General features: G+C 63.4%; 2 protein-coding genes across 2 annotated transcripts in view; both read left to right on the plus strand.

Moving 5' to 3' along the window:
* Window positions 1-128: 128 nt before the first annotated feature.
* On the plus strand, window positions 129-5,542 carry MNEG_1165 (Putative receptor protein kinase TMK1; the record flags this gene model as incomplete). The annotated part of the gene is made up of 13 exons (XM_014050356.1): window positions 129-332; window positions 557-724; window positions 1,245-1,328; window positions 1,665-1,883; window positions 2,163-2,231; window positions 2,503-2,571; window positions 2,788-2,817; window positions 3,047-3,146; window positions 3,374-3,507; window positions 3,868-4,038; window positions 4,359-4,415; window positions 4,729-4,918; window positions 5,523-5,542. 13 exons carry the CDS (start codon window positions 129-131, stop codon window positions 5,540-5,542), a joined length of 1,515 nt encoding a protein of 504 aa, XP_013905810.1.
* A 1,781-nt stretch (window positions 5,543-7,323) lies between these two features.
* Window positions 7,324-9,540, plus strand: part of MNEG_1166 (hypothetical protein) — a gene marked incomplete at both ends in the record, with an annotated part of 4,175 nt that continues 1,958 nt past the window's right edge. The window contains 6 exons of the mRNA XM_014050357.1: window positions 7,324-7,350; window positions 7,574-7,656; window positions 7,952-8,153; window positions 8,339-8,418; window positions 8,654-8,723; window positions 9,076-9,306. Coding sequence (XP_013905811.1) covers window positions 7,324-7,350; window positions 7,574-7,656; window positions 7,952-8,153; window positions 8,339-8,418; window positions 8,654-8,723; window positions 9,076-9,306 — 693 coding nt within the window. The remainder of the gene's footprint in view (window positions 7,351-7,573; window positions 7,657-7,951; window positions 8,154-8,338; window positions 8,419-8,653; window positions 8,724-9,075; window positions 9,307-9,540) is intronic.

A 9,540-nucleotide genomic window follows, 5' to 3' on the forward strand; every position in this document is an offset into this window, starting at 1 on the left:
CGCCCCAGCCGCTGCCGCCGCCATTCGCACCCGCCAGCGGCTTGACACGCCCCTGCCGACCCCAGCCTGCGCCGCTGCCCGCGCCCGGCCCGCAGAGCGCGTCGCGCTACATGCTGCGCGCGTGCAGCATGCGCGTCAGCGCCCGCCTGGCGCTGCTCGAGCCCGCCCCCTCGAGCAGCGCCCTCCTTTTCGAGGCGCCCGGCCGCGGCCGCGAGAAGGCCGGCGGCTCGGTGTGCGCCCCGGCAGGCGGCAGCCTCGTACTGCCGGGCGACGCGACGGCTCCAGTCGCGGCGACGCGGCTGCCGCTAGCCAGCACGCTGCTGGCGTCCGCGGTCAGGCAGCAGGAGGCCCGTTTCATCACCGACTGCGGGACATACTTGCAGGCGAGCCGCCTTTGGTAGTAATAAGCAACAAACACACATGCATAGGGCATGCGCGGGTTTTTTTGAACGCTGTCCTGCTCGCGCTTTGTATTCCATCACCCCAAAGCCGACTTGGAGACCCTGTCGCGCCACGAGTGCGTCCCTGACACATCCATGCCGCCGCCGGCGCGCAGACCTGCGTCCGCCCCGCGCGCGACGTGTTCACGCGGTCGTCGGGCCGGGTCTCGTCCCTGGTGGTGGTGCCGCTGATCAGCGAGGACGACGGCGGCAGCGTCCTGGGGGGCATTTACTTTGCCATGGACCAGCCCTGCGACGTTTCAAACATCCAGGACACCCTGCTGGTGGGTCCTTGTGTGCGATTGGGTGTGTGTGTATACGTGTGTTTTTGTGCGTGTGTGTGTGAGTGTATGTATGTGTATGTGTGTGCATGTATATATTTGTGTGTATGTGTGTGTATGTGTGTGTGTGTATGGGGGGGTTCCAGGACACCCTGCTGGTGGGTCCATGCGCACGCTCTCCCCATCTCCCTCTTCCTCTCAACCTCTCACTTTCTCTATAAGTATCTGTGCATCTGTGACAGGGTGTGTGTTTGGTTGTGCGTATCAGCGTGTGTGTGCGGGCGCGCACATGCAGGCATGTGCACATGTGCACACGTCCACCTCATTGCAACTGTGACTGACGCGCGCACATCCGCGAGGCGGCCGGCCAGGCGATCCCAATTGACACACACACGCACACACACACACACACACACACACACACACACACACACACACACACACCTTCCGTCACCTCACATTTTTTGCCAAGTAAATAAGCCCGTTCCCCTGCCAATCATTGGACCCCTATGCTCCAACACAGGGCTTCATATCGACCGTCACCCCCCTGCTGCACAACAAGCTCGCCGGCCAGGCAGAGTTCTTGGCGGCGCTGGTTGCCGATCAGGTATGAGCGCGTGTGGTGTCCGCATGCAGTGTGCGTGCGTGCACGGGGATTTGCGCGTGTGTATGTATATATGTGTGCATGCGTGACGAGTGTTGGCGATGTGTGCGTGCACGCGTGGGCGCGCAAGTTGTGGTTGTCTGGGTGCGTTTACAAGGTGGGGAGAGGGTTGCGGGACAGGCGCACAAGGGGACACACTCTCCAAAAGGTTTTGCAGCGGGACACCAACAATATGTGTTAACAATGATCAGGCAGCTGTGCGCTGACCAGGGGCATAGGGCCGTTGCATTGCCGGCCCTGCAGCTCCCCAGGCAATCACACGCGCGCATGCACTCGCAGGGCGCCTCGTCAAAAGGGGGAGGCTGCAAGCTGGTGCCGGCCCCTCACAGCCACGCAGGCTCCGCCAAGGCCCGGCCGCTCGCCGGGGGCGCCCCGGCCGCGCCGGCCGGCACCAGCGTGCCGTTGGTGGCGCTGGCGAGCGACGCCCTGCCGGCCGCGCGGGCTGGCAGTCTGACTGCGATGGGTGGCAACCGGATCAACGCTGAGGCGATGCTACAGGTGCGGTCGGGAATGCCCCAGCCGTTTCATTGGGATTGAGAAAATGGCGAATGATGGTTCTTCATTGGGCCCAGGTGGCGGTCAAGGAGGGGAGTTGGGCTTTGGCATGCAGTCCAGGTTTGTGTGTGGCACACCCCTGAGTCCCCCAACTCCTTGCCCCCTATCGGGTGGTGCGAGAGCGACGTCATCGCCGCCGGGGTCGCGCGGACGTTGTTGCTTTGCTGACATTTCTGGTGGAGTCACTTGACGTTACCGTCTTTCTCCTTCAACAAACTGCAGGTTCTGCAGCAGGACCTGAGGGCCAAGGGGCGCCAGGGCGCCGGGGCACAAGAGCTGGTCGTCGGCCCGGTGCGGGGCTGCAATTGCACTCGCCCAGATCCCTCAAGTTGATAATGTTTTGTATAATTGGGTACTTGGAGCTTGCGAAAAACACACATGCCCACGCATATGAATATCACACACGCGCGCGCGAGCACACACACACACACACACACACACACACACACACACACACACACACACGCGCGCGCGCGCGCACGCACGCACGCACGCACACACACACACACACACACACGCGCGCGCGCACACACACGCACACACACACACACACGTTCTGCAGATGCTGGGGAAGGGTGGATTTGGCGTCGTGCACAAGGCGTGGTGGCACAGGGTGCCCGTGGCTGCAAAGGTGCGGTGCGGATCGCGCGAATCAGCGAATCGCAACGGCCCACCAGCCTTGCACGTCAGAGTGAACCTCTGGGCAAGCTCCAGGTTGCCACAGGCAGCAGGATCCCGGGCTCGTGTGTGCGCATTTTCCGCTCGGCTGCCCCTGTTCTGCTGCCCCCGATTGACCCTGAAACGGCTCTGTTGGCTGTGCTGCGATCGTCGCCCCCCACACCCGCAGATCATGCCGGCGCGCGCGACCGAGCGCGAGGTGAGCACACGCCAACGCCGTCGCCACGAGTGTGTAGCTCGCGGCCCGCACCCCGCCGTGGCTTGTCGACTGGCCCAGTTTGCCGGAGAGCGAACGCCCTGCGCCCGAAGATGGCGCACGCGCATGCCTGCACGGCCCTTGCCGGGCGCAGCTGCCCCGCGCTCATCCTCCCTGCCGCTCACGCATATCTTATCGCGCCCCGCTCGGTGGCCGTGGTTACACAACGCAGGCCATGCGGGACGCAGTTGAGATGGCGGTTCTTTCGACGGTGCACCACCCTCACGTAGTCAGCGTCTTCAGCTGCCTCACAGACATGGTGGAGGACACCGGTGCGCCTGCGCCGGCTTCAGCGCTGCGGCTGCGCCTGCCCGCCGCCTGCGTGTGCTCATTCCTTGCCGGGCCGCCTCCGAGCCTCGGGCAGGCCTCATCTGTTCACTGTAAGGAGCGGGCGCGTGCCGCTGCAGGTCATCTGGATATAGACCGGGATTTCAGCTTGCTTCGTCACTCCTAGACTCTCTCGCACCTCTGGTTTTGACTCGCTTTTGCATGATCCAAGACACTGACAAGAGCAGCGGCGGCGCGAGCAGCAGCAGCAGCCTGCTGCTGGGGGCCAAGACGCGCTACCGGCGCTTGCGGCCGGAGGAGAGCGCCTGGGGGGAGCAAGCGGTGTTCAGCATCGTGGTGATGGAGGTGGGTCGACGTGTGTGTGTGTGTGTGTGTGTGTGTGTGTGTGTGTGTGTGTGTGTTGTGCTGTTTTGTTGTCGGTGGCGGTCGTGTTGTGTGTGTGTGTGTGTGTGTGTGTTGTGTGTGCGCGCATGCAATCATGCACCTGCTGCTCTTTGCAACAACATTGCGTTGTAACCGACATTGTAAGGTGCATGCACGGAAGCATCGCACCCTCCAAGACCCTACCAACCCCAGGCCGCACACACCTAGGCGACTCACACCCAGGCCGCACCCACCCAGGCCGCACACACCCAACCCACATGCCACTCATCACCAATCCCGATCCCGCAAACACACACCCACCCCGGCCCTCCCCTGCTGCAGCTCTGCGACCGCGGCACGCTGCGCACCGCCATCAAGAGCGGCCTGCTGCACCAGCAGCTGCCCGGGGGCGCCATCGGCGTGCGGCTGGCTAACGGCCTGGAGCTGCTGCTGGATGTGGCTTACGCTGTTCAGCACCTCCACTCCATAAACCTTGTGCACGGCGACATCAAAGTGAGCTCCCGGTGCCAGCAGCACTTTTCCCCTAAAATGTCCCCTCAGGAAAATATCTTGGGGCTGCCCGGAAGAAAAGAATGCCACGGGCGTCCCTCAAAGCCATTGCTTGGAGGTTGAGGGGGCTGAGCTGGCTGACAAGGGCTCACCGGGTGTGAGAAGACATGGGGCCGTCCACAGGGCTTTGCGCTGTCGAGGCTCCGGTGGATCTAGGGGCAGCAAGAAAGCACCTGCAGGCGACGCGGAGCATCAACGGCTCACCACCGGCCACTGTCTGCTCACCGCCCACCAACCGCCAAAAAATCGCCCCAAACCGCCAGATGGAGAACATTTTGCTGAAGAGCGACCCCTCGCGCCAGCTGGGCGTTACGCCAAAGGTGCGGCCCCTGCGCAGCCACCGAGGCGCGGCGTTGCTGGCCGGGGCGCCAGGCCGTCTGATTGCCAGTGCTTGGGCTGAGGTGCAGTTGATCGTCCTCAACGGCATGGCAGCTTGCAAGCGGCGCTGTTGGCCCTGCCAGCCAGAGACTGACCGCCATGTCTGGCTCCACTCAGAACCCACGCTAGCGCCCTCGCTCTCCGCTCTTGTGCTTCACGCAACAAAGCAACGTGTAATGTCGGCGCAGCCCAAGCACTGAACAATGGACGCCGACTGAACCTGCACCCAACCCACCCACCGCCAAAACACCGCAGCTTGCGGACTTTGGCCTGACGCGCATCCTGAACGACTCTGACCACTCGGTGAACCTGGATGGCGCCGGCACCGTGACGCACCTGGCGCCAGAGATGTTCAAGGCCGGCACCATCATCACCAAGGCGGTCGACGCCTACGCGTTTGGCATCCTGTTGTGGGAGGTCTACACAGGCCAGAGGGCATTCGCAGGTCGGTGGCCCGACGAGATCAGGATTGAAAGGCAAACCGTGTGCAACTCTGTTCCTGGCATACGGCACCCCACCAGCCCGCGCGAAGCCGAGCGTCCGGGCTTTGTGGGTTTGCCCGCGCAAGGCGCTGCCCCTGCCCCGCTGCGGTCACTCGCCGGCCCGCAGCCGTGTTCCTCGGCCGCACGGCCGCCGGTCGCATGCCAAGGGGCAAACAGCACCCTCATTTGCGCTCTTGGCACCGCCCCTCGTCTCGACCCGCCGCCGCAGGCTTGATCCCGGCCGCAATAGTGGACAGAGTCTGCCGCGCCGGGCGCCGCCCCGCGGTCCCGAGCGCGACGCCGCCGGCTTACGCTGCTTTGGTAGAGGCCTGCTGGGCTGCGGACCCCGAGGCGCGGCCGACGTTTGATGACATCACTGGCAGGCTGCAGGAGATGTTTGCCCAGGTGTCTGATGCTGACGTCATGCCGCCCGTGGCCGCCGCGGCGCCCAGGGGCGCGTCCGTCACGGGCCGGCCGCCGCTCGCGGCGGCGAGCGGGAGGGGGCCGCCGCGTCCACAGTGATGGGCTTTGGCCGCCGGCTGGCTCACGCTGTCATCCCGCACACAGGTCTAGCCACTACAGGGTGATGCACCTGACCCACCGGCTGGCTTGACCACACACTCAACGCACAGGCGCGCCCCGCCTGCTTCGGACCATCTTTGGGGTCGCGCTTTTCCTCCTCTTGCGCAACAACTGCCCTGATGTGTCCTGCGTGTCTGGCACAGGTTCAAATCTTGGAGATGACAATCCAAAACAATCAGTGCCTTAGACAGCCTTTGAACCTCAGTGCCCAAGGCCAGGGTTTGTTGGCCTGATATGCTCTTGAGTAGGGACTGCTGACCTGTCAGCTGCTAGCCCCAAAAAGGGGCGGCGGCGGCTGTCAGAGGCGCAGCTGCGGCCCCCTAGTACTTGCAACCCGATGAAATGCCTCTGTTTCCTCAGCTCATTGCTTCGTTCATTGAGCGCTTTGTTCCAACGCCACAATGCTACTGTTGGCAACATTGACCATTTCTCTTGCACTCTGCGCGCACGCGCAAACACACACACACACACACACACACACACGTACGCACGTGCGCGTGCGCAATCACACTCACGTGCAGTCACACACACGCGCTGCAAGCGTGCACACGTGCTTACTTACACACGCGAGCGTGCGTAATCACGAATCGAGTATGCCTACTCCCACGTCACACATGCCCACAAAACTGCCATCACGCGTGGCATCCTGGCCTATGCCTCGCCACATCAGGCGGCGGTGCAAACCGCTTGGCGCTGTGGCATCTGTATCGTGAATCGCTTCAATGGACAAGGCGTGCTTATATCTGCAAATGTGTTTGTCAGATCCCTCTTACCGGTTTCAAGTTGCTTTTTGTGGCGCGTGCTTACAAGCAGTCCGCTTCTGTGAGGCCGGCTTCGATGCCCCCAAAGGCGCTTGTTGTACACGCACCTCGTATTGGACTCAAGCGCCAAGAACGCTGCTTAACACCCTGCTGCCGGTGCCCATCTCTTGGCAAGCACAACGCATGCAAGACAGGCAAAAGGGCCCTGCTCGCACGTGGAATGCGGAACATGTTTATCTCTCCACGCACAATCAGCCGGCCGCCGGATTCGATTTCACAAGCGTCGCACGGTGCCCAAGGTATGCCAGTGCACGGGCTGTTCGAGTGCGGCTTGGGCGAACCAGTTCAAGCCACCCGCACGAGCGGGATGTCTGACGGGCACGCCGCTAGGTACGCCACCCGCGGCGCCGGCCGGGCAAGGCCCGAGCAAGGCGGTGGCCAATCAAGCCCAGAGTGCACACTCAGCAGCTTTTGCCTGTTTTCCATCACGACTTTGCTTTGAGCGTGGCAGTTCGCAAGACGTCGAATGGCGGTGCGGCATGCACGGCGGCGAGCTGGTAAACGACCTTTGACCACGCGATGAGGTCGGGGTGGTCTTACTCTGCCATTGTGCCAGCTGCGTGCGGAAACGTTTTGGTTGGGTTTCTGCCTGTCAGTGGTGCCTGGCGGTCTCACCAGCCCCGCTGCAAAGTGACTGCAAGCACACACATACATGCCGCCGCTTTTGCAACACACAATATCATTCTGAAAGCACTCAGAGAGTGATGCATCGCGGTGCTGGCAGGCAACAGGGCAGACGACGAGCATGCTCCTGGGTTGCAGCTCAGCCCGGCAGTCAACACGTGCGTCTGTCTGTCGCACGCTGGGGCATCTTGAGGGAGGGAGATGACTCTCGCGACGGAGCTTGTCGATGAGCCCGCATCCTCCTCGATGGTGCCACATTGGTTTCACGGCTCTCCACGCCACCCTGCGACACATCACAGTGTCATGTGATCTGCGGCGCCTCGAAACGCGGCATATATAGGATGTCGGGATTTTCTGCGCTGGTGGCGGTAGGCTCCTTCCTAGGCTCGTACTGGGTTGGATGGCTGTTCCTCAATTGGACCTTCCTCCACAAATACGACGAAACGGATCTGGGTCTACAAGTAAGTGGATCATCCCGCGTCGATCACAGCTGCGGCGCCCCACATCGCGCCTCGACACCCGCGTGCGACGCTGGGCGCGCCGCCGCTGCTGTGCGTTGTCCTACACTTCATGCGCCTTCCGGCTCTCCAGGTATTGTGGTCGTCGACGTTCGCCTTTTCAACAAATCTGCTGCTGCTGGTCGTGTATGAGGTGGTGGATATCATTGAACCAGGGTGCGCACAGGCGCCCTAGGGCAGAGCAGGGAGGGGCGGCGATGTGCTGGCTTAGGCTAGGATTGCCGGCAACAGCCGACAGGCGGGTTTCAAGCCCGGGTCGATTTGCCCCAGAAACCCCCCAGCCTCTCAAAAGGGAGGCAAGTAACAGCAACGGCCCACTGAAGGCAGCACATCAGCTGCTCTCTTGGAAGTCCCCTATGACACACCCAGGCCGCTGGCGGCCAGCCAGCCCAATCACACCCCGACGCAACCACCGTTCCCTCCGCACCACCCTCGCCCCCCGCCCCCGCAGCCTGCGCCGCTGGGACTGGCACGTCACGCTGCGCGGCCTGCTGGCGCTTCTGCTGGGCGCTCTCCCGCTGCACCACGCACACCGCCTGCTCTCCAGCGGCGGCCCGTTCTGGCGGCAGCGGGCGGCGACGGGGGCACTCTTGGCGTGGGGCGCCTTCCTCTACGGATTCTGGTCCCTGGGGCGCTTCCTGCCGGGTCTTCCCGTCGGCTCCTTTTCGCTGCCGCTGCTCACACAGGCGCGCGCGCGCGCGCATGCGTCGCTCTCGCGCACGCCACAGCCGCTACCATCCATCGCCCACGCCGCGACGCCCCCGCGCAGTGCGGCACCGCCACTGAGAGCGCGCCGCCGCATGCCTGGCCCCGGCCCTCATGTTGTATTTGATTGCAGGCCATCATCAGAGTCGGCGTGTTAGGCACGTGGCTCATCAGCGCTCTGTCTGGCTACGCCTCTGTGGACTTCCCTTACAGGTCGGCCGTGACCAGGCGCCCCACAACCACCGCTTGGCGCCCTCTTCCGCCGCGCTCGGCCCGCTACCACCGCTGCCCAGCCGCGCGCGGCTCGGCGGCACCTCTCCTTCTCTCGCCTTTGCGCTCGGCCGCAGCCCTGCGTCTTCCCGTCCGCTTCTCTTTGAGCCCAAGCCACAACTGACGCTCTGTACGCGTGCCACGCTGCCACGACGCGCTTATGATTGGGTGGTGACAGCTATTTGTCGCTGTTTGTGCGGCCTGTGGAGGCGGCTGAGGTGGCGGCCATGGAGAGCCAGTACAGACAGGTGGGCGCGTGCTGCTTGTGGAAGTGTGCGTGTGTGTGTGTGTGTGTGTGTGTGTGTTTGCGTGTGTGCGTGTGTGTGTTTGTGTGGGTGTGTGTGTGCGGGTGTTTGTGGGTGTATGTGTTTGCGTGCACGCATGCATGCGCACACAAATTGATGCGGTGCGGCCGTGCTCAATCCAGGACTGGGCAGAGGAGTGGTCCGCTGCAGGCGGCCGTACGAGCAGCCGCTGCCAGCAGCTTGGCGCCTGCCAGCCCCAATTCACGCCGTCCTGTGTATGGGCGCCTGCATCCCGCTGCGCCTCACTCTACACACCCGCCACCTCTCTACCCCTCATCCGCCCCTCATCGGGCAGGCTTTGGAAACGTGCGCCGAGAAGAAGAAACGGATTCTGCTGGCGGAGCAAGACGCGGCCCGCGAGGCCGCCGCCGGCGGCCCCAAGCGCGGCGGCGCGGGCGGGCTGCTGTCGGGGGTCATCCAGAGCGTGCAGGGCGCGCTCGGCGGCGGCGGCGCGGGGCCGGGCGCGGCGGCGGCGCACGCGCGGGCGCTGAAGCAGGAGCTGTCCACATGGGAGACGCTGGCGTCGGTGGGCGGGGGCGGGGGCGGGGGGCGCGGTTCTCGTGGGGGCTGGTGGGGCATGGCTAATAGGGAGCTGCGTTGGGAGGGATATTTTGTTATGTTCCAGGACGTTGTCCTTCCTCCCTCTGTCTCTCTCAAAATCTCTCTCTCTCTCTCTCTCTATCTCTATCTCTCTCTCTCTCTCTCTCTCTCTCTCTCTCTCTCTCTCTCTCTCTCTCTCTCTCTCTCTCTCTCTCTCTCT

Source organism: Monoraphidium neglectum (genome assembly GCF_000611645.1).
Source record: "Monoraphidium neglectum strain SAG 48.87 unplaced genomic scaffold scaffold00111, whole genome shotgun sequence".
NCBI classification, from domain to species: domain Eukaryota; kingdom Viridiplantae; phylum Chlorophyta; class Chlorophyceae; order Sphaeropleales; family Selenastraceae; genus Monoraphidium; species Monoraphidium neglectum.